This window comes from Aquarana catesbeiana, linkage group LG09, assembly GCF_042186555.1.
Source record: "Aquarana catesbeiana isolate 2022-GZ linkage group LG09, ASM4218655v1, whole genome shotgun sequence".
NCBI lineage: Eukaryota > Metazoa > Chordata > Amphibia > Anura > Ranidae > Aquarana > Aquarana catesbeiana.
Genome location: NC_133332.1, coordinates 28,553,583 through 28,578,106, shown reverse-complemented (window position 1 = coordinate 28,578,106; position 24,524 = coordinate 28,553,583). Strand labels below are relative to the sequence as shown.

General features: G+C 41.1%; 1 protein-coding gene across 1 annotated transcript; it reads right to left on the bottom strand.

Annotated features, from left to right (window-relative positions):
* Positions 1-3,265: 3,265 nt before the first annotated feature.
* Positions 3,266-4,207, bottom strand: LOC141108878 (olfactory receptor 5AR1-like). Its single transcript, XM_073600847.1, has one exon. It carries the CDS (start codon positions 4,202-4,204, stop codon positions 3,266-3,268), a length of 939 nt encoding a protein of 312 aa, XP_073456948.1. The 5' UTR covers positions 4,205-4,207.
* Between the last annotated feature and the right edge of the window lie 20,317 nt (positions 4,208-24,524).

Below are 24,524 nucleotides of genomic sequence, written 5' to 3'. Positions count from 1 at the left end.
TTCTGAACGGACTTTGAGCTTGTTTAATTTTCATGTGAGGATCCTCTATTCAGAATAAATGCAGAAGTTTTATACAGCGTTATACTATCTTTTATTTTGTAATGTCTTGTTCTGTTCATTGTTGTGATCTTGTGTTGTCTTTGTTGTGTTGCAATAATTTCTATTTGGGATTAATAACAATTAATTCTGAATCGGAACTATTTGGTCTGCTTTGTTTCTCTCCTCATGTTTTCTGCTGCCCTCATTTTATTGTTGAGTGGATCGGAGTCTGGGTTGTGATCCCTGCCAAACTGACCATCTTGTACTAACAAGTCTGCTAAAGGTGGGGTGTCGCAATTAATAAAGCTAATGACCCTAAAGGAGATATCATCCCCAAAAATTCGTTTACCAATATCTATATACAAAAAGGGATTTTAGGTATACCTCCAATAGTAAACTTGTACCACAACAAGCCAGTAAAAATATATTATGTTATTACAAAGTTGCAATAAAATCCACCCAAAGGGGCATTAAAATCACATCATTTTAAATATGCATTGGATATATGTTTACACAGGAAAATGACACAAAAAGTAGAACCAAAGTCCATGCGTTTCATGGACTGATCTGCTTCTTCAGGACTCTTCTGGTCTGAAATGTGTCATATGTTTTTATAAGTTCAGTTCATCCCATAGGCACCAATTTAGGAAAAAGGAGCAGGCATCAAATGGTAGTTAAAAACAGCCCCTCTGCTCACCAGCTGTCAAACAAGTTGAATAAATCAATCCATGCCCCAGAAGATGTCCTTTGATGATGAAATGCGTCAGTGGACCCTCTTGTTGACATCATTGCCTACCGGAAGTAACCACTAATTGCTGACTCCGGTGATTTTATTTCAATGCATATTGTTTTTATATACACTGAGCAAAATTATAAACGCAACACATTTGTGTTTGCCCCTATTTACCATGAGCTGAACTTAAAGATCTATGACTTTTTCTATGTACACAATAGGCCTATTTCTCTCAAATATTGTTTGCAAATCTGTCTAAATCTGCGTTAGTGAGCACTTCCCCTTTGCCGAGATAATCCATCCACCTCACAGGTGTGGTATAGCAAGATGCTGATTAGACAGCATGATTATTGCACAGGTGTGCCTTAGGCTGGCCACAATAAAAGGCCACTCTACAATGTGAAGTTTTATGACACCGCACAATGCCACAGATGTCGCAAGTTTTGAGGTTGCGTGAAATTGGCAGGCTGACTGCAGGAATGTCAACCAGAGCTGTTGAGCCCTTGAGTTGAATGGTAATTTCTCTACCATAAGCCATCTCCAAAGGCATTTCAGAGAATTTGGCAGTACACCCAACCGGCCTCACAATCTCAGACCGCGTGTAATCACACCAACCCAGGACCTCCACATCCAGCATCTTCACCTCCAAGATCGTCTGAGACCAGCCACCCGGACAGCTGCTGCAACAATCGGTTTGCATAACCAAAGAATTTCTGCACAAACTGTCAGAAACCGTCTCAGGGAAGCTCATCTGCTCGTCGTCCTCATCGGGGTCTCGACCTGACTGCAGTTCATCGTCATAACTGACTTGAGTGGGCAAATGCTCACATTTGATGGCGTCTGGCACTTTGGAGAGGTGTTCTCTTCACGGATTAATACCAGTTTTCCATGTACAGGGCAGATGGTAGACATGACGTCGTGTGGGTGAGCGGTTTGCTGATGTCAACGTTGTGGATGGAGTGGCCCATGGTGGCGGTGGGGTTATGGTATGGGCAGGTGTATGCTATGGACAACAAACACAGGTGCATCTTATTGATGGCATTGTGAATGCACAGAGATACCGTGACGAGATCCTGAGGCCCATTGTTGTCCTATTCATCCACAACCATCACCTCATGTTACAGCGTGACAATGCACGGCCCCATGGTGCAAGGATCTGTACACAATTCCTTGAAGCTGAACACATCCCAGTTCTTGCATGTCCAGCATACTCATCTGACATGTCATCCATTAGGCATGTTTCGGATGCTCTGGGTCGGCGTATATATAACTTCATACAATGATATACAGCGGGTAAAATAAGCATTAAACACATCACTATTTTTCTAGGTGAATATATTTCATCATGGACTGTGGAAAATTTTGCATTTCATTTGGAACTCAAGGTCTCAGACTCTGGAGGAAGAGTGGAGAGGCACAAAATCCAAGTTGCATGAGGTCCAGTGTGAGGTTTCCACAGTCAGTGATGATTTGGGGAGCCATGTCATCTGCTGGTGTTGGTCCACTGTGTTTCATCCAAAGTCCAAAGGCAGAGCAGCCCTCTGGCAGGAAATTCTAGAGCACGTCATGTATCCCTCTGCTGACCAGCTTTATGGAGATGCTGATTTCATTTTCCAGCAGCACTTGGCACCTGCCCACACTGCCAAAAGTACCAATATCTGGTTTAATGATCATGGTATCACTGTGCTTGATTGGCCAGAAAAACTTGCCTGGCCTAAACCCCATAGAGAATCTGTGGGGTATTGTCAAGAGGAAGATGAGAGACACCAGACCCAACAATGCAAATGATCTGAAGGCCGCCATCAAAGAAACCTGAGCTTCCATAACACCTCAGTAGTGTCACAGGCTGATCGCCTCCATGCCATGCAGCATTGATGCAGTAATTCATGCAAAAGGAGCCCCAACCAAGTATTGAGTGCATACTATACTGTACATGGAAATACTTTTAAGTAAGCCAACATTTTTTGGTAAGAGGCTTTTGTCTCTTGGTGGTGGTGCACTAGAGTTCGCATGTTTGGAGTATTGATCTGCACATGCAGCATTTCACTGGACACATGCTAATTGGACTTTTCTTCTCACATGACTGCATTTTTGTTTTTACTGTCTTTGCAATTTTTAAGATGATGCTTATTTGAGAGCACGGGTCTTTTGTCTTAAGTTGAAAATTTAAAGGGGAAGCACAATACAGATTTTTTCCATCAGGTCTAGTTCCTATGATTGTCAGCTCCATCTATTGGCCATGATGCAGTATTTTCCTGAACAAAGTATTTCAGGAAAATACCTTATTATGGCCACTAGATGGAGCTGACGATCATAATAAATAAACATTAGACACAATATAGCGATCAATTGAGACAGCTGTGCAAGTGGTGAGCCATTCATACAACATTTTTTTTATAAAGAGATCCTTTTAACAGTTTCTACAGCTACAAAAGTGTACAAAGAAGAAATACATCAGACATAACAATGAGCCAAAAAATTAGTAAATAAATCCTAATAATACTTTATTACACGTAGTGTCCTTCTTAATGCCGCTTTCACATCTTTGTTGTTCAGGCTGTATATCAGAGGGTTCAGCAAGGGAACGGCAGCTGTGTTAAAGAGTGAAAACCATTTATTGGACTCTAAAATGTCCTCTCTGGTTGGATTGAGGTACTGACACACCAGGGTTCCATAGAGAAGGACAACGACAGTGAGGTGTGAGGAACAAGTGTAGAAGGCTTTATATCTCCCACCACTTGTACGGATCCTTACTATTGCAGCAATAATGAAAACATAAGGAGTGAAGGTGAGGACAAAGGGTGTAAGGCTTAAAAGCAACAGTCCTTCAACGAAGCTCAACATCTCCAAGGCAGAGGTGTCACTGCAAGAGAGACTGAGAAGAGGCACAAGATCACAAAAAAAGTGATTTATAATGTTGGATTTATAACATGAGACTTCCAACAGTAGTGCAAGATAGGGTACCACCTCTAAAAAAGACACGACCCAACAGACTGTGGCCAAGAGGGTGCAAACTCTTGGGTTCATGAGGATGGAGTAATGCAAGGGATTGCAGATGGCGACATAGCGGTCATAACTCATGGCTGTCAATATCAATAGCTCATTACAGGCCAAGGAGGAGAACACGTAGAACTGTGCTATGCAACCCAGGAAAGAGACTGTCTTATCTTGTGTTAAAAAAGCTACAAGAACCTTATGCAGAGTGGTGGTGGAGGAGGACATGTCCAAGACGGACAGGTTGGCCAAGAAGAAGTACATGGGAGTATGGAAATTGGAGTCCAGGCAGACCAATAGAAGAATGACAAGGTTTCCCCCAAGAGTCAGAAGATAAATTAGAAGAACCAGGAGGAAAATTGGAAGTTGCAATTTGGGGATATTTGAAATCCCATTGATTATGAAATAGGGAACCGTAGTCTTGTTATTTGGATCCATATAATAAAATATATACAGTATTCTTCACACTGCTGAAAATATTGATGCATTATATCGAAGAAAGCTGATGAAATACCAATTCTAGTCTGCATTTTCAACCCTTTAAATCTTAAAATGATTCCTGAAATCTCTTTTTTTAGGTTTGGATAGATTGATGAGGGGTTAGAACCTTTATCAGGTATTAGTTGTTGCTTGTGCCCCGGCCATCAACATGCTAGTAATATTTAAAAAAAAAAAAAAACCTTTGACCTTTTTCATTACATACCTTATTAAAGATCATGTGACATCAAGAGGTCTGTGTGCCTTTCTATGAAATGCAGGCAGAACATGGCTGATGGGAAGGGCCAGCAGGGTGCTGTACATCACTTCCTGAAAACATTACAGCACCCGTCCTCAGTACTCCTCTCAGGAGCCCTCAGCCCTGATGCAAGTATTAGGCTGGGTCTTGGGAGGAGTTATGCAAATATCAAAATACCTTAATTGGTGGATGTGCATCTGGAGAGGTGGACATGCCTAGGAAGACTGGCCTAGGAAATGCCCATATGTAACTCTGAGCCTCCATAATTGAAAGAACTGAAATCTAATTAATGAATGTCTTGGGACAGTCAGGCTGGGGAGGAAAGACAAGATGATGTGGGCCATATCTGTGAGAACCTCACAGTGCACTAATGTTATGTGAAAAAAGTTTCACCACCGTTTTATTCTCTGGGGTCCCTATCTTCAGAAAATATATAATGTTTGGGGGTTTTAACCATACCTTCCAACTTTTTGAGATGGGAACGAGGGACACCTATTAGCAATAGTAGGTAGGCATAGGACACACCCCCTGTCATGCCCCCTTAAAGCAGAATTATCAAAAAAAAAGCATTAGGTAAACCCGAATGTGCATTTTTTCACCACTACTATTCCTTTATATTGGCTTTTGAAATTTACAAATGCAACACCTTAGAAATTGGATGAAAGGTTTAGCACTGGGAAACACTTTTTGTAAGATAAATAGTGCATTTTATATACAACTATATAGATCAGACCAAAAGGAGAGACAAATCAGGAGAAAAGAGGGACAGAGGGACTTTGTTCCAAGTCATGGAAAGTTCCTCCAAATCAGGGACAGTTGGGAGCTATGTTTTAACAAATGTTGCGCTCCCCCGTAAGAGCCACAGATGAACTGGGACCACACTGACTCTGGCACAGCCGGCGGTGACCAGCAAAACCAGTTAGGCGCTTTTGTTTCCTTGTCCACCTTGCCTCTGTGACTGGAGGATATGAACACTTGCTTATGCCTGACGGGTCTCGGCAATGGTACTGGCACTGAAGACTTGTTTTTCCATCAGCACCTGATAAGTATCCATTTACTCTCTTTCTACTTTGGACTATATGCTTTGTTCCATGTATGGTCTCCCATGGACCAGGACTGTCAACCCGCATGCACACTCTGGATATCAAATTATGGTTTTCAACAGTGAGAGGGAGGTTACAGGACATTGTTTTACATTCGAATCTCTGGCGTTTCAAGCCACATACATACTGTGACTGTATCTTTCAGTTCCATATACCTCCTCTAGACCACTGTTGACCCAGGGTGCCATCCCTTCCCCTTTTCATAGCTCAGCAATCCCCCCCGTCTGGATACATCGAGGTATTAACAACACTCACCACAATATGCCAGCCTGCCTCTTTCCCAGGATCCAGGTCTGATTTTCCTAGGATCCATTTCCCATTGGGAGCCAACTTAGCTCCACCTCTTATTCACATGCATGCAATTTTTATGTTTCAAGTTATTATTGCTGCTCAGGATTGAAGATATTGTACTTTCAGATTCCTCGCTATATATGTATATTACTGTCACTGGATAGGGGCAAGAATGGTGAACATTGAGTTTTTATCACAGTATGATTGACACGCTGTGAATGATTCAGTTTTTATCATTGGCTATTCCATTTTTGTGTTTTTGAAATAATACATTTTGACTTTTTGCACTTGCACAGTGGGCTGTGTATTTCCTTTTCCCTATCCCCTCTGTCATCGGAGTCGGTTGAGCCCAAACAGGGTTTTTATTATGAGTTTTTCATCCCTCACCCCTGCACAGCCAAATTTTCCCAGGCAACCCAGAGTCAGAGAACAGTCCGTGACTATGTTTTTGTAATTTATTGAGGGATAATAACTTGGATAGGGACGGAAGGGTATGGGATGCTCACTTGACTAAGCAAACTTCAGCAACAACTTCAAGGATATCTTCCTGTATACAGTCTATACACAGTCTCCTCTACTTTCCTCCTGCACACACTTGTAAACTGGGTCCAGCTGAATCACTGTTAGTGGATCTGACAGGCTCTCAGTCAGATTTAAGCAAGGGCCCTTTACAGGTAGGAATTTGTAGCCCCTTGTTGTGTAGTGCATTACAGTGACCAACTTGTACTTCTCCTCCTGTGGCTACTGACCTCAGCACCACCTCTTCGGGCACTGTCAGCCCACCTGGCTGCTGATGCCACTTTCACTAGCCCTCCAGGCTAACTTCTCCACAGCAATCCTCCAGACCAACTCTTCACCAGTCCACCTGGCTGACTCATGTCACCAGCCTACCTAGCTGACTCTCAGGAAATCTCCTGGGTAAGGATGAAGACTAAGCCCATTACTATTTTCAGGGAGAACTGGCTACATGTGGCAGTCTCCCCCTTTGTAAGGCCCCAGTAGTGCTGACCTACTCACGCTGTCCTCTCTTTCTTGCTCCCATGCCTCCAGGAATGGCTTCCTCTGTGTGTTGTGGCAGGATCCTTCCAGCACCCATGCCCCAGTCCAAGGCAGGACACCCCCCCCCCAGACTAGTGGGTACCCCTGAGGGCCGCCGGCAGCCTCCTTAGCACTATATCTCCATCTACCACCCGACTGCCCCTGCTGGCATGGCTCATGCCTGTTTATGAGGTAAGTTCTGGCCCCTGCCAGCCCATTCCTGGGGATTGACAAGGGCCTCATAAATATTCAAGACAGCGCCTCCTAACATCCACCCACTAGCTCTAGAAGATTCTACAACCTTCTAGACCAGGGGGAGGCACCAGAGGAGCTGTAAGGATGAGTCATCCAGCCCTGACTCACTGAATCCTGACCCAGATTCACAGCTCAGGCTTAGCCCTGAGCTAAACAAAACTTACCCACTCTAACACTACTTTCAGCACTCACTAGAGGGTACAACACTAATCTTCAGGTCTAAAACGTGCCTAAAATGTGAATTTTAGCATTTGTGTAAACAATGAAAGAATGGCTCTGGGACTGAAGTAGTTAAGAAATCCATTTATTACTGACCTAAATCCACTGTCATGCGTACATCTTTGGTGCCTATTCATTTGGAAATTGGTGATCTAGAGCAGCTTTTTTCAACCAGGGTGCCTTGAGGTTTCTTCAGGGGTGCCTTGGCAAAATGCCCAAGAATTGCCCAAAAATGAGTAAAACCAGTGATGTCAATCAGTGTTGATAAGAAGGGTGCTGATCATCTCCCCAACATCCTTGTTTGACCCTCCCCTGCCCCTCTCCATCAGCACTGGGGTCACATTATGTAAAACTTTTAGAATAGTTTTTTACATTTTAGAATGGGGTGCCTTGAGACTGTCCATAATTTTAAAGGGTGCCTTGAGATTGTCCATAAGTTTAAAGGATGCCTTGACTGAAAAAAGGTTGAGAAACACGGATCTAGAGCTGCAGTATGTGCCCACTCCAAACTGTACTTTTGCGGTGTCGTCACCACATTGCTACAGTTCTGGAGCCAGAGAGGACCCTGCCACTGGATAGGCATTGGGAAATGTCATGCAGGCAGTGGTGTGGACACCTGGAGAATGACTCTCCAACTTTGCTGTGCTAAGAAAGACGACTTGGGAGCCAGAGTGTCACATGAATAGAATGTGGATTTGGATGAGGATTTGGGGCCTTTCTAAAAATGCTAGAACCAAGCTTCTACTTAACCATCACGTGGGTGCTGAAACCAACCAACCAACCATTGACATTGTGTGCAACAACATTGGAGAGTGTCACTGGTCCTCCATCAAGTCGTAGGTCAGAAACATTGAATTATTTGCTGTGATTATATCAAAGCAGACTTATTTTTAAAACATGGTGTGCTATACATTCCATTAATGATCCACAAAAGTCAAAAGTTGCAGCAAATTGAGTAGTACAATGGTTTAGTGGTTAGCACTTCTACTTGGCAGCACAAAGTTTGTTGGCACTACCTGCACATAGTTCGCATGTTCTCCCTGATCCTGTGCATTCCAAAAACATGCTGGTAGGTGCTGAGGGCAGAGACTGATGTGAATGTATAAATACATAATATAATATGTACAATAAACATGAAAACTGATGACGCTGAAATAAATCTGGAGTGAACTCAGAAGTGTATTTCCATCATAATGGCATGTAGACACATAGGGATTGATTAACCCCTTTACGCCGACAGGACGCATATATGCGGCCACACTGACTGGGCTTTTTTTCCATGGAGGCGCATATATGCATATCTGTCTTTGTCCTGGGAGCGTGCTACACAGTGCGCATCCAGCATTGAGAACGGGTTCTCAGTGGGAGCCCCGGGGCCCGTACTAACGATCGAGACCCAGAACTCCTGGTTCTGGGTCACCTGATCGCTGTGATAGCCTCTGATTGGCTAACACAGTGATCAGTCACCCCTGTATTTCTCTCTCTGTGAATGAAGAGGGAAAGATACATTGTATATCTCCCTCTCCTTGCAGAGAGAGAAACAAACAACTGTGTATAAAAAAAAGAAAAGAAATTAAAAAAATAAAGAAAAACACCCCAGATCAAGGTTTGGCCTAGTTTAGTGCCAGGGTTAGTGTGTGGGTCATGTAAGGGTCAAAGGTCAAGGTTTGGGCAGGATTTAAAAAAAAAAATATATAATTATCATCAGTGTGTTTTATGCAGGATAAAAAAAAAGTAAAATGCACACTATTGTTTCTGGGCTGTACTATGGGTACAAACAACAAATAACGTGCACACATGTGGTATTGCTTCAATTGTTGGGAGCAGCAGAATTTATTTTGGGTTGTTCTTTGGTGGTAGGTTATGACAGAAACAAGAAATATACAGCTAAATTAAAAAAATAAAAATATATACATTTTGTGTAGGGTTTACATATACATTAACCATTTACAGACCGGAAGATTTTCCCCCTTCATGACCAGGCCATTGTTTGCGATACGGCACTGCGTCGTTTTAACTGACAATTGCGTGGTCCTGCGAAGCTGTACACAAACAAAATTGACGACCTTTTTTCCCCACAAATAGAGCTTTCTTTTGGTGATATTTGATCACCTCTGCGGTTTTTTATTTTTTGCGCTATAAACAAAAAAAGAGCGACAATTTTGAAAATTAAACAATATTTTTTACTTTTGCTATAATAAATGTCCCCAAAAATAAAAAAATTAAAAAAAAATCTTTATCAGTTTAGGCCAATATGTATTCTTCTACATATTTTTGGTAACAAAAAATCGCAATAAGCGTGTATTGATTTGTTTGCACAAAAGTTATAGCGTCTTCAAAATAGGGGATATATTTATGGCATTTTTTTTTACTAGTAATGGCGGTGATCTGCGATTTTTAGCAGGACTGCGACATTGCGGCGGACAGATCAGACACTTTTGACACTTTTTTGGGACCATTGACATTTATAGAGCTAAGAATAGCCACTGATTACTGTATAAATGTCACTGGCAGGGAAGGAGTTAACACTAGGGGGCGATCAAGAGGATAAGTGTGTTCCCTGGGAGTGTTTCTAACTGCATGGGGGCTGGAGGAGGAGAGAGATTGCTGTTCCTAATCACTAGGAACCAGCAGATCTCTCTCTAATTCTCCTGTCACAACAGGGATCTGTCTGTTTACATTGACAGATTCACGTTCTGGCTCTTGTTCATCGCTGTCACTGGCCACGTGCATCGGGTACCCTGCCATACAGTGTGCACGCCCCTCCTGCGGCTCCTTTAAGGAGCCGACGTACACCTACAGCGATTTGCAGGAATGTGCCAACCTGCCGCCGTATATAACGATGGTGGCTGGTCGGCAAGTGGTTAAACAGGATTTTCTGCTTATCATTTACTCAGGAAAGTGAAAATTCAACCCTATAGCCCATCCTTTCTTAACCTTTTTTATTGCAGAGGAACCCTTGAAAAAAATGTTAGGTTCTCGGGGGATTATTCGGGAGCAGTGGATAGAATGTCCCTGTTGCAGTGGTGGTCACAATGCCACCCTTACAGACTGCTTTACAGAGTTCATACAGCTCGCTCTGACAATTGGTGTTGGTCCTAGAACTATGTAGGCACCATCAAATAGATGGTCAATCGGCTAAAGGACAAGGAACCCCTAGCAACCTTTGTACGAACCCTAGAGTTCCATGGAACCCTGGTTGAGCATGGCTTTGTTGCCCAGTGCAACAGTCCTCTTCTATTGATCACCTCTTATTGGCTATTGTAATAAAGGTTTATATAAGTGCAGGTGGCTTGCACTGCTTATACACCGGGCTGTCACTTCTTGGTTGTGTTTTCCATTGATCAATTATCTTCTTACCAGTCAGTGGATCATGTAATGTTCATCCCCTCTGTGTGCACTTACCAACTACGAAGATGGTTCACTGCTTAATCCCATTGTGTCTGATCTGAGCGGAGACTTTATTTATGATCAAATATACCTGAGGACTTGTCTCCAAAGGGCTTAACTCCCCCAGAGACCAATTGTTTCAAGAAGTCATTAACATTATTAAATGCAGTATTATACAATTATAATATTTAATGAGCACTAGGATGAACAAAAAAAGAATACCTACTGGGACAGGTGCTACATAATATCATTTCACCATTTTTTTTTCATTATTCGACCATTTTTCCTTATGTTAAAAAAAACTTTAATTTAATATAATCATTCATTAAATTAATTATTTAAAATGAAAAAAGCAGAACTTCACTCTCTCAATTAACATTGAATATTTTTAATCCTTATGCTACTAGCATTAGTAAATAGATAGGAAAGTATATCATATTTATTTTAAACTTCATTTTTACATTTCTTCAGATACTTCCTGTTTTTTCTGACCTAGGCAAATGGTTTCATACAACCCAAGAGTTTTCAGAAGGGGAGAAGGGGTTTCTTAGCTAAGCACACCCTCCTGTTTGCATGTCTGAGCTAAGGGCAGGTGGATTCCAAGAAGCAAATGCTACATGAATGGAGAGGGGATACCTGTCAAAAACACTTCCGTGTAAGGGCGCCGTGGTGACTTACATCATTTATGGCCCCTCCTCCTTACTCCCGCTGCCTTTGGGAGACACACAGGTCCCAGAAGACAGCGGGACCATTCACAAGGTGCAGCATGGCTCACACATGCGCAGTAGAAAACAGGCTGTGAAGCTGCAAGGCTTCACTTCCGGTTTCTCTTAGTAAGGATGCCGGTGCCTGCACCCGGAGCTGATGGATGGATCTACTTCGGGTGCCGACATCGCAGGCTCCCTGGACAGATAAGTGTCTTTATATCAAAAGTCAGCAGTTACAGTATTTGTAGCTGCTGACTTTTATATTTTTTAACAGGCTGGAACTCCTCCTTAAATAATATTTTTGGCTTGTGGTGCTCAGATGTAGTGTAGTTCCTGTAATTTAGTGCTGCATAGCCTGGAGACCTAAACCTGTTAACCTGCACAGTGCCACAAACTCAGCAGCAGGAAGAGGTCTGGGCAGCCCTGCAGCGAAGATTTCTACAGAATCCAGTAGTCTGCACATTGCGGAATATACTTCATTACAGGTAAGTAAGTAAGTAATAAGTATTGAAAGGAATTGCCAGTTTTAGCAACAATTAGAAATGGTACCTACTGTACGTCCTATCAAATTGGAGAGAAAATGAATAGAGGCTATTGTGGACTTTTATGGTACCGTACAAAGGCTTGACATACACAGGATAAGTAAAAAATATACATTTTATTCCAACAATATATTAAAACATACAGAAAGTCTAAAAATGAACACAATGACCTATATCCTTGAAAATCAGCTCTAAAAAAAATCACAGATGGAGTGACCTTTGGAGAATAACCATTGTCAGCTTTAGCATATACTACCCTGTTTCCCCAAAAATAAGACCTAGCATGATTGTCAGTGATGGCTGCAATGTAAGCCCTACCCCCCAAATAAGCCCTACCCTGTTTCCCCCGAAAATAAGCCCTACCCTGAAAATAAGACCTACAAGGACTTTAACTAGGGCTTATTTGGGGGGTAGGGCTTATATTGCAGCCATCACCGACAATCACGCTAGGTCTTATTTTCAGGGAAACAGGGTATCTGTGTTTTGGATGCTCAACATGTTTCGTGGGAGGAACCACAGCTTCTTCAGGAGCCTTATTACATAGAGCAATCATCACATTTAATACTATGATAAAGAATAGAAAAAGAGAAAATAATTAATTACATCATTATTAGGATATTATAAGATATAAATACAGTGAATTGTCCAATGCACGCTGTCTTACCCAGGACGAGGTCAAAAGGCTAAGACCCTGAAAAAACATCTGCACCGGCGAATACGGGAACCCCATAAAAAGGGGGGCTACACTGTCCTCAGTCTAGCAATAAAAATGGTACAAATAATATATTAAGAACACGTGCATACTAGTAAAGCATAGGTTATATTTACAAATAAATGTATTTCATAACACACGTAAGGAAGGGTGCAGTATGTCTGAGCCAGGACCTCTCAGTTATAGACCTGGATGGCAGGGAAGCTCTCTTAAAGAACCAACAAGACACTGCAGGAACAAAGAGGAAAACATGCTGTTTAGCCACCAAGACCCCAGGAGCAAAACCACAAAGAGAAAATATGTTGCCAGACTTTACCTTGTGGGATATTTTATGCAAAGGATGGAAGGTTATAAATTTGTGTGTGAAAATCTCTCGCTAATTATAAGTGTAGACTGCTACACTTTTATCACTCCTTAGATACAAGGAGATAATGGAAAAAATGTGAAAAATGTAAAGAGTTGCGCTGTCTCATAAACAAAGAAAAAACCCTTTAAATAATATAGCAAACACAGTGTATCAACTAGTGATAAAAAAGAGTTCAATAAACAAGTGTTCATGTGTATCAAAAATTATTCTATTAGTATTCCACCAACTGGATGTGCTATCCACCGTTCCCAGTGATAATAAAGTATAACAATCCAAATGAAAATGAAATTGGCCTCTTACAAACTTCAGATGATCTTCCAACACCTCGTTGGGACACTGAGCCTGGAGCAGTCGGATCCATCCATCCATCCATCCATCTTGGAGGTCGGGAGACATAGAGAGGATGTGGCCAGGCATCGGGCATTTTCTTACCTCATGCGTTAGATGATCTCTTATAATTTAGAGATCATCAGAAGTTGGTAAGAGGCCAATTCAAAATTTTCATTTGGATTGTTATACTTTATTATCACTGCAAAATGCTAGTTCTTTGCAATTAAAGATCGTAATTGTGATTCATTAGATTCATTAGATTAATATCATATCATATCAATATTGTGACAAGACCTACAGTTTGATTGTGCTGTTTGGGGGAGGTGCTGTATAGTAAAGAAGTTATTAATTTAGCCTTAGCTCTGTTGTACAAGTGTCTTAGTACAGTCGGTGTGTATGCCCGTGCTAGAAATCTATGTTGCAACAGGTCAGCCTGTTTTTCAAAATCGAAATCCGAGGCACAATTCATCCTTAATTGTATATATTGGGCATAGGGAATGCTTCTGACTGGGGATCTAGGGTGTAGGCTGCTGGCATGAAGTAAAGTATTGCCTGCACTGGGCTTCGGATATATATGTCTGTTTGAATGTATCCGTCCGATCCAATAAAGATATTTAAAGATATTTCATCTAGGAAGGATAATATAGAAAAAGTTTGGGACTTTGAATGAGGCCCACATATAAATGTGCCTCCATCCCTGTTAAATTGCAAAAAGGAAAAGGGTTTGGACTTTAGATGAGGTGTGTGCCAAAAGATCGATGCAGTGAACATGGCCTAAGTATGAATACATTGGTCCATGAACAAAGTTAGATGCACATAGAAGACAATCTTTATTGAAATGTCTGTCAACAATTGTGACCATGTTGAAACATGATTAAAGCATTACATTGAATCTTTTTCTGCAGCAATGTTACAGCAAGAATGCTTGAAAAGAATCAGAGCAAAACATTTATATGTGATATTAAATATTAAAAACCAGAATGATTGCAGCACAGTATGCTCTACACGTTTCGTAAACCATCTATCTATAAAGAACATATATGTATGCATAAATAACACTATATCTAAATAGTAATAAAAATATTAGCCCAGATGAGAGCAATGTCAAGGATTAATTTAAATTACTCACAAAAATGGCTACCATTGTCAGTACATCAGTGTGAAACTAGCATATGAACTGTAGCTGAAGCATGAGGGGGTAAAAAATTAGCATAAAATGAGGAACCCACTGTTAATGGGAACTGTACCCTGAGTGCCTATATAGTAAAGACATCAAAGGGTTGGTCACTTGCAATCGACTTTGGCAACACACCTCAATCCCTGGTTATATATATATATATATATATATATATATACAGGTATATATTAATTATATATACAGTCAGGTCCATAAATTTTGGGACATTGACACAATTCTAATCTTTTTGGCTCTATACACCACCACAATGGATTTGAAATGAAATGAACAAGATTTCATCTTTAATTTGAGGGTAATTACATCCAAATCAGCTGAACGGTGTAGTAATTACAACAGTTTGTATATGTGCCTCCCACTTTTTAAGGGACCAAAAGTAATGGGACAATTGGCTGCTAAGCTGTTCCATGGCCAGGTGTGTGTTATTTACAAGGAGCAGATAAAAGGTCCAGAGTTCATTTCAGGCGTGCTATTTGCATTTGGAATCTGTTGCTGTGAACTCTCAATATGAGATCCAAAGAGCTGTCACTATCAGTGATGCAAGCCATCATTAGGCTGAAAAAAACAAAACAAACCCATCAGAGAGATATCAAAAACATTAGGTGTGGCCAAATCAACTGTTTGGAACATCCTTAAAAAGAAAGAATGCACCAGTGAGCTCAGCAACACTAAAAGACCTGGAAGACCACGGAAAACAACTGTGTTGGATGACCGAAGAATTCTTTCCCTGGTGAAGAAAACCCCCTTCACAACTAGGGTTGTCCCGATACCGATACTAGTATCGGTATCGGCACCGATACCAAGCATTTGCCCAAGTACTTGTACTCGGGCAAATGCTCCCGATGCTTCCACCGATACCTGGAAGTCAGCTGTGATCGACGCGTGGGGGAGTTACAAGATTCTCCCCCAGCGGCTTTAGTGACATACAGCGGTGATCGGTCACCGCTGACTGTCACTGCATCCTCCTCCATGCCCCTCCGTTCCGCCATTCCCCTCTCCTTCTCTGTCCCCCTCCGCTGTCCCCTCCGTTCTGCTATCCCCCTCTCCTTCTCTGTCCCCTCCGTTCTGCTGTGCCTCTCCGCTGTCCCCTCCGTTCTGCCATTCCCCTCTCCTTCTCTGCCCCCCTCTGCTGTCCCCTCCGTTCTGCTGTGCCTCTCCGCTGTCCCCTCCGTTCCTCCATTCCCCTCTCCTTCTCTGTCCCCCTCCGCTGTCCCCCTCCGTTCCACCGTCCCCCTCCTCCTTCCTTTGTGAATGGACAGAGTCAGCTGACTCTGTCTATTCACATAACTGAAACATTGTAATCTCCTGTGATTACGATGTGTCAGTTTATGAATGGAGAGGAGCCGCTATCTTCTCTCCATTCATTCTCAGTGCACCTGAGGCTGCAGAGAAAGGGACTGGGGAATCTCTATCCTCGGTCTCTTTCTCTGTCTCAAGGGGGAGATATCAGAGGTCTGTTAAGACCCCTGATATCTCACCAAAGCCCCCCAACAGGGCTGATTAAAAAGAAAACAAAAAAAACACATATTGCAATAAAGAATAAAAAAAATGTTATTGTAAAAAATAAAAATTGTAAATAATAAAAAAAAACCACACACACACATACACCGTTCACCCCCTCCCCCCCCCCCCCCCCCCGAAAAAAAAGAAAGCACTGTTAAAAAAACAAAAACAAAACACTGTCACGTGACATTAAAAAAAAAGTATCGGTACTTGCACTCGGCCCTAAAAAAGTGGTATCGGGACAACCCTATTCACAACAGTTCAACAGTTGGCCAGATCAAGAACACTCTCCAGGAGGTAGGTGTATGTGTGTCAAAGTCAACAATCAAGAGAAGACTTCACCAGAGTGAATACAAGATGTAAACCATTGGTGAGCCTCAAAAACAGGAAAGCCAGATTAGATTTTGCCAAACAACATCTAAAAAAGCCTTCACAGTTCTGGAACAACATTCTATGGACAGATGACACCAAGATCAACTTGTACCAGAGTGATGGGAAGAGAAGAGTGTGGAGAAGGAAAGGAACTGCTCATGATCCAAAGCATACCACCTCATCAGTGAAGCATGGTGGTGGTAGTGTCATGGTGTGGGCATGTATGGCTGCCAATGGAACTGGTTCTCTTGTATTTATTGATGATGTGACTGCTAACAAAAGCAGCAGGATGAATTCTGAAGTGTTTCGGGCAATATTATCTGCTCATATTCAGCAAAATGCTTCAGAACTCATTGGATGCTTCACAGTGCAGATGGACAATGACCCAAAGCATACTGCGAAAGCAACCAAAGAGTTTTTTAGGGGAAAGAAGTGGAATGTTATGCAATGGCCAAGTCAATCACCTGACCTGAATCTGATTGAGCATGCATTTCACTTGCTGAAGACAAAACTGAAGGGAAATGTCCCAAGAACCAGCAGGAACTGAAGACAGTTGCAGATGAGGTCTGGCAGAGCATCACCAGGGATGAAGCCCAGCGTCTGGTGATGTCTATGCATTCCAGACTTCAGGCTGTAATTGACTGCAAAGGGTTTGCAACCAAGTATTAAAAATTGAAAGTTTGATGGATGATTGTTAATCTGTCCCATTACTTTTGGTCCCTTAAAAAGTGAGAGGCACATATACAAACTGTTGTAATTCCTACACCCTTCACCTGATTTGGATGTAAATACCCTCAAACTAAAGCTGAAAGTCTGCAGTTAAAGCACATCTTGTTCGTTTCATTTCAAATCCATTGTGGTGGTGTATAGAGCCAAAAAGATTAGAATTGTGTTTATGTCCCAATATTTATGGGCCTGACTGTATATATATATATATATATATATATATATATATATATATATATATATATATATATGTAAATTAATATATTGATATTTCACATTTTTGTGATATAACTATATAGAGTATATGTTCTTTATAGATAGATGGATTGCACCTGCTCCTGAGGAAGTGATGGTTCACAAAACCATCAGTAGAGTATACAGTACAGTACAGTAGAGCATACTGTGCTGCAATCCTTCTGGTTTTTAATATTTATTATTATATATAAATGTTTTACCCTGATTCTTTTAATGCATTCTTGCTGTATCATTGCTGCAGAAACTCATTCAATGTAATGCTTTAATCGTGTTTCAACATGGTCACAATTGTTGACAGACATTTCAATAAAGATTGTCTTCAATGTGTTCATGGGTCAATGTATTCATACTTAGGTCATGTTCACTGCATCGATCTTTGGGCACACACCTCATCTAAAGTCTCAACCCTTTTCCTTTTTGATAGATCTAGAAAGGATACCTGTACCTTACTCACATTGTGAGTGAATTTCAAATTGTACTGATTGATATTAAGTTGTTGCAAAAATAAGCCAAGATCCTTTTCTGTACCAGTCCAGATGACCAATAGGTCATCTATATAATGGAACAAGTAAAGACTATAGGGGAGCCAAGGTGTACAGAGTTCACTAGAGAAGACTTCTCTCTCCCAGCCACCTAGATACAAATTTGCATATGATGGTGCACAGCAGGTCTCCATGGCTACTCCCTGGATTTTAAGAAAAAAATGGTCCATGAACAAAAAGTAGTCCTTGGTCAAAATAAAAATGAGTAGATTTAGAACAAACTGATTGAGTGGCCAAGAGGGACTGTGCTTTTGCATGAAGAAGGACCCCATCACCCGGATGCCCCTCTTGTGTGGGATGCTCAAATACAAAGATTCTATATCAATAGCGAAGAGTAGGGCGCCCGGGGGAACATGGGTAAGGTATAGAACATAAGCATAGGTGGATAGGGGTTAAATAGATAATCCAGAGTTTCCTTGTCAATCAGTCCTTCTAAAAATGCTTGTGTACAAAGATCCTCTAAAGAGATCTAAAAGATTGTTTGTTGTTAAGTACATCATAGCCCATTTGTTGGTACTCCGGGTAGGCCATCAGAATAATTTTTCCACCTTTATCAGATGGTTTAATAACTACATTGATCTGTGTTTTGAGTTGTCTAAGCGCAGTGATTTGTTAGTCAGATAAAATTGAGGAAGAAAAGTGGGATTGTCATTGTGCAGCTTTCATGTCTCCAATAGTTTGATGAAGAAACATCCATATATTGGGTCAGTGAGATAATTCAGGGAAGTGAAGTGACTTGGGCTTGAAAGTTTTCACCCTGTGTGTATTAGGTTCAGAGATGTTTTGTGTTGACTCGAGTGGGGGATCCAATTCTACAGTAACATCTAGTCCCTAAGAGCTCAAAATTCCTTCATAGTGAAGTCCTTAATTTGTTCAGAAATGTATTTCTCGATTTTCTTCTCCTTATGTTCAGGATCAAACATTAATTCATACGTGAGGTTACATGCAAATAAATAGAGATCTTTGATTGTTTCCATTACATCTATCTCTTGTGAAGTGGAAATGAGTGGATAGGGCCTAACGTGATTAGTGTGGTGATAAATTAGTGCTAAAATGAATTATTAAAGCAAATTGTTTGGAATCCACCGATTCCTGATAAGTGAATATTGCCAAAGAGACTTGTGACCACCTTACAACAAAAAATTGATAATATATCAGGTGTATGTGATTATCATACAAAAAGCAGTTCGACCTGCTCAAAAAATTCCACTAGATATTGTAGATATCAACCATTGTCCATAACCAAAAATGGTGATTAAACAATACTAAATGGTGAACTTAATAACAAAGGGCTTGAGTGATCAAACACAAAAACCACAACATATGATAATAGAAAGTCCAATGTGATGTACAAATATTTTCTCTTCCAATGTTGAAGATAAATAGGCCACCATCACCGACTTGAAAAATCACCCAAAGTGCTCTATGGATAGATGTCTGCTTACCAGATGGTGTTGACCTTATTAGTGAAAAAAAGGTCAAATTAGGCTTTAGCAAGATATTGCTTGCTGCAATGATAGTGATCGTAGACTGAATCTGTACCTCACCCCAATTTGGAGTCTCATACGGGATATGTGAAAGAAATATGGAGGAAACCGAAATAGTGTAATCCCATTTATTTTAAAATTAATTAAAAAATAAAAGCCAAGTGGCCGCTTACATTAAAAGTGCCATCGCCCGGCACTGAGGCTGCATAGCATGTAAGAAGATGAATGATGTTCACGATCGGAGTGATGACTGGCGTGCATTCCACCTCCGACAGCGAACAACCAGAGGAGATTGTAAATGATGTAATCACGTGACCAAGTACCGCCTCAACGTACGTTTCGTTACCGCGTCTTCAGGAAGCGTACTTGGTCACTGGGGACATGTGTATAAATAGTATAGATTGCCCCACGTCAGGGGAGGAGATTGCGATGTTGGATTTTTTTAACAGCCTCGGTGCCGATGATGAGCAAACATGCAGGCTAACATAAAACTCTAATAGTCCCCACAATACTAAATCCTAGTAGGCGGATTCACATCAACATATGATGTATTCACGCAAACTAGTTGGATATATTGTTTAACCATTACCCCAATAGTAATGGAGAAAAGTGTCTAGTTGGGCTCACTGTGCACTATGCTGGGCTAATTGATACACATTATACAATGGCACATATAATAAATCCCATCTAAAAATATGTGCCACTTCATGGTGTCAGTAGAAGGGGATACAAAGGAAAGGGTGAACTAGAAAAAATGGTGGAGAACTCATTTGGGATTATTTATTGGTCAAAAAACAATTTAGATTCAATTCAATATTTAGTCCCAGGGGCTGCATTGTACTCAAACGATACAGCCACTGGGTTTCATTTTGGGATATAGCTTTTTTAAGGTCAGTACCTCTCCAATGTTGGGTGATTCTATCTATCCCATAAAAGGTGAGCAAACGAGGGTCTCTATCATGACACAGATGAAAATGTCTTGAGACACAGTGATTCAGAAATCCTTTAGAGATATTTGCCACATGTTCATTAATTCGTACCATTAGTTCCCCGTGTGGTTCTACCCACATATTGCAGGGAGCACGGGCACTCCAACACATATGTCACATGATTGGAGTAGCAGGTAATCAGAGGTTTGATAGTGTACTCTTGTTGAGTGACATTAGATTGAAACTTACTGATTTTTTTTCCCAATCTTTTGGTGGTCCGGCAAGCCTTACACCTGGTGCAGTAATGGAAGCCTGAACCATCAAGAAAAGTGGGAGGCTTTCTAGGAGGATCTAGGACATTGGGTGCAATAAGGTTCCTCAATCCAGGTGCTCTCCTATAAATACATTTTGGTCTGAGAGGTAGTGTGGTTTGGAGGTCTTTATCTTTTAACAGAATAGGCCAGAATTTTTTAAATATTTGTTCTACATTTTTTACTGTTTATGAAAGCCTGAGACAAAAGCTATTTCCCCTTGGAAATGGGTTTTCTTCTTAGTAATCAGTAGTGATTCCCTATCCATATTGAGAACTTGATCTTTAATTTTGATAAGGTTTTTTTGGGAATAGCCCTTCTCCTGAAATCTGTTAGTAAGTACTTCTGCTTGAGTGTGAAAATCAGTTAGATTATCACAATTGCGCCAAACTCGCATATATTGGCCTTTAGAGATCGCTCCCAACCATTGCGGGTGATGGCAGCTGGTGGTTGGCACAAAACCATTTCTGTCATTTATTTTGAAAAAGTTCTTAGTGCCAATTCTATTTTTATTTTTAACCAAGGTAAGATCCAAATAATTGATTGTCTCCAGACTCCACTCTGCTGTAAATTTGAGGCCATATTTATTATAATTCATATGTATCAAAAAGGTCTGTAACTCAATTTGGGAACCACCCCACAGAAGGATGACATCATATATATACCCTTTGTAATACAGAAGTGCCTTAATAGGTGTTTTGTATATGGTTTCCCATTCCCACTTATTGAGCACTATGTTGACTACACTTTTAATGTAAGCGGCCACTTGGCTTTTATATTTTAATTAATTTTAAAATAAATGGGATTACACTATTTTGGTTTCCTCCACATTTCTTCCACATATCCCGTATGAGACTCCAAATTGGGGTGATGTACAGATCCAGTCTACGATCTCCATCATTGCAGCAAGCAATATCTTGCTAAAGCCTAATTTGACCTTTTTTTCACTAATAAGGTCAACACCATCTGGTAAGCAGACATCTATGCATAGAGCATTTTCACACTCAAGCAAAAGTACTTACTAACAAATTTCAGAAGAAGGGTTATTCCCAAAAAAACCTTATTTGTTTTAATAATTCATTTTAGCACTAATTTATCACCAAACTAATCACCTTAGCGCCCCCTATCCACTCATTTCCATTTTGTACTAGTGATATACTCATTAAGTTTGGGGATAGCAGCTATTTCTATTTAACTTTTGTATTTTTATAATTGGCGCAAGATTTTTTTTATATTTATCACTTGGGGTTCCACTATTGAACTTTTACCCACACAGTCATGGATGTTTTCAATTTTATGAAGGGACGCCAGATTAATGTTGAAGAATTATTCCAACAAGCACCTAGCCCTAATGTAGATCTTGAAAGGGGTTTTAAACAACTGCAGTATGATATGGAGAAACAGATTAGGCTATGGTGGGACATGGCCTCATTTGAGATGTACATTGGTAAAGACCTCACCCCTAGGAGGTTACAATGGGATGTGAATCCCAACAATGTTGTTGAGGATTTAACACTTTTAGATGACTGGTTCCAGTTTTTCAACGCATGTGAACAGAAACTCATGCAATTAATGATCAGAAGGCATCGAGCCAACAGCATTTTGGATATTAAAATTGCTAAACTCAAGGAAAAAATGAAACCATTCATGGGTGCTAAAGAATACTCGGATAGAGCTCAAATTCTTCAGACTCATCTATCCAAGTATGATGGAGAAATCAAACAAAAAAAGTTAAAAAATACCAGAGGGACGTGAAAGACTTTGAAGAAAATAAAGTATATAAGTGGCAGGAAGAATATAATCCAGCCAGCTCCAAAGAATCATCAGTGGAGAGAGATATTGAGGTTTATAAAGTAGTCGCACAATTAGCTACAATTAGCTACAAATTTTAAAAATAATTCCCACACTCCAGTCAAAAAACAGCAAAACCCCCTAATAATACCAAGAACTGTCCCTCTCAGAATTCCAACACTCATTCTTTTCAGAATGCTAACCCCTCTCCATATCCAGCACCCTATTCAGTACCTACCCAGAACAGGTTTTTACCACTGGATACTAGATCGCCAGACTATAACTACCAGTACTATGGTCAAGGTTCTAACCAGTATCCATCTAGACCTCCTAGAGGTAATTTTAGAGGTGATTTTAGAGGAAGACCATCATCCCACCAGAATTACCATCAACGGGGGGGGGGGGGAATGGAGGGGTTGGAAAGAACCCTACAGGATCCCACCCACTGTACCCCAATATCCCAAAGAATATACAGAAAATGAGGTAGAAGAGGAAGAGGTAGAAAGAAAAAGAAAGCGAGACAACTAAACACAGGAATCTTTAATTTAGCTGGGATAAATTTTTCGGAAGAGAAATTGGAAGTGATGGCACAAGGGCTAAAATTTGCACCGGACAAAAATGGCAACAAGTTTGAGTTATTCGTTGACATTAAAAAATATGTTAGAAAATTAAATATTAAAAAGCAATTTGCCTCCCAGCCTAATGCCCTGTACACACGGTCGGCTTTTCCGACGGAAAATGTGTGATAGGACCTTGTTGTCGGAAATTCCGACCGTGTGTGGGCTCCATCACACATTTTCCATCCGAATTTCCGACACACAAAGTTTGAGAGCTTGCTATAAAATTTTCCGACAACAAAATCCGTTGTCGGAAATTCCGATCGTGTGTACACAAATCCGATGCACAAAGTGCCACGCATGCTCAGAATAAATTAAGAGACGAAAGCTATTGGCCACTGCCCCGTTTATAGTCCCGACGCACCTGTTTTACGTCACCGTGTTTAGAACGATCAGATTTTCCGACAACTTTGTGTGACCGTGTGTGTGCAAGACAAGTTTGAGCCAACATCCGTCAGAAAAAATCCATGGATTTTGCTGTCGGAATGTCCGATCAATGTCCGACCGTGTGTACAGGGCATATCACTTCTCAGCCACCACTAGTGGATACTTTGTATCAACATCGTGGATTGAAAAACAATTCAGTGTTTAATCCCAAAAAGGGTACCCATCATCATATTGAGGTCTTCAACCACTTCAATACAGGGCACTTATACACCTTCCTGCCCAGACCAATTTTCAGATTTCAGCGCTGTCGCAGTTTGAATGACAATTGCGCAGTCATGCTACACTGTACCCAAACTAAATTTTTATAATTTTGTTCCCACTTATAGAGCTTTCTTTTGGTGGTATTTGATCACCTCTGCGGTTTTTATTTTTTGCTAAACAAATAAAAAAAACGAAAATTTTTTAAAAAATAAAAGTTTTGCTTTTGTTTCTGTTAAAGAATGTTGTAAATAAGTACGTTTTCTCTTTCACTGATGGGCACTGATAAGGCGGCACCGATGAGGTGACACCAATGAGCGGGCACTGATGGGCACTGACGATGGGCGCTGATATGCGGCACTGATGGGCACTGGTAGGCGGCACTGATGGGTGGCACTGATATGCAGCACTGATGGGCATTGATAGACGGCACTGATGGACACTCATGGGTGGCACTGGTGGGCACTGATGGGCACTGATAGGCGACACTGATGGGCACTGAAAGGCTGCAAAGATGGGTTCTTATGGGTGGCACTGATAGACTGCACTGCTGGGCACTGATAGGCGGCACTGCTGGGCACTGATAGGCATCACTGCTGGGCACTGATGGGCACTGATAGGTGGCACTGATGGGCACTGATACAAAGCACTGATATGAGGCACTGATAGGCATCCCTGGTGGCGCTGGCAGTGGT

Bases quoted from the DNA above. Each gene is read 5' to 3' on its own strand.
- LOC141108878 (XM_073600847.1), bottom strand. From the start codon at position 4,204: ATGGATCCAAATAACAAGACTACGGTTCCCTATTTCATAATCAATGGG.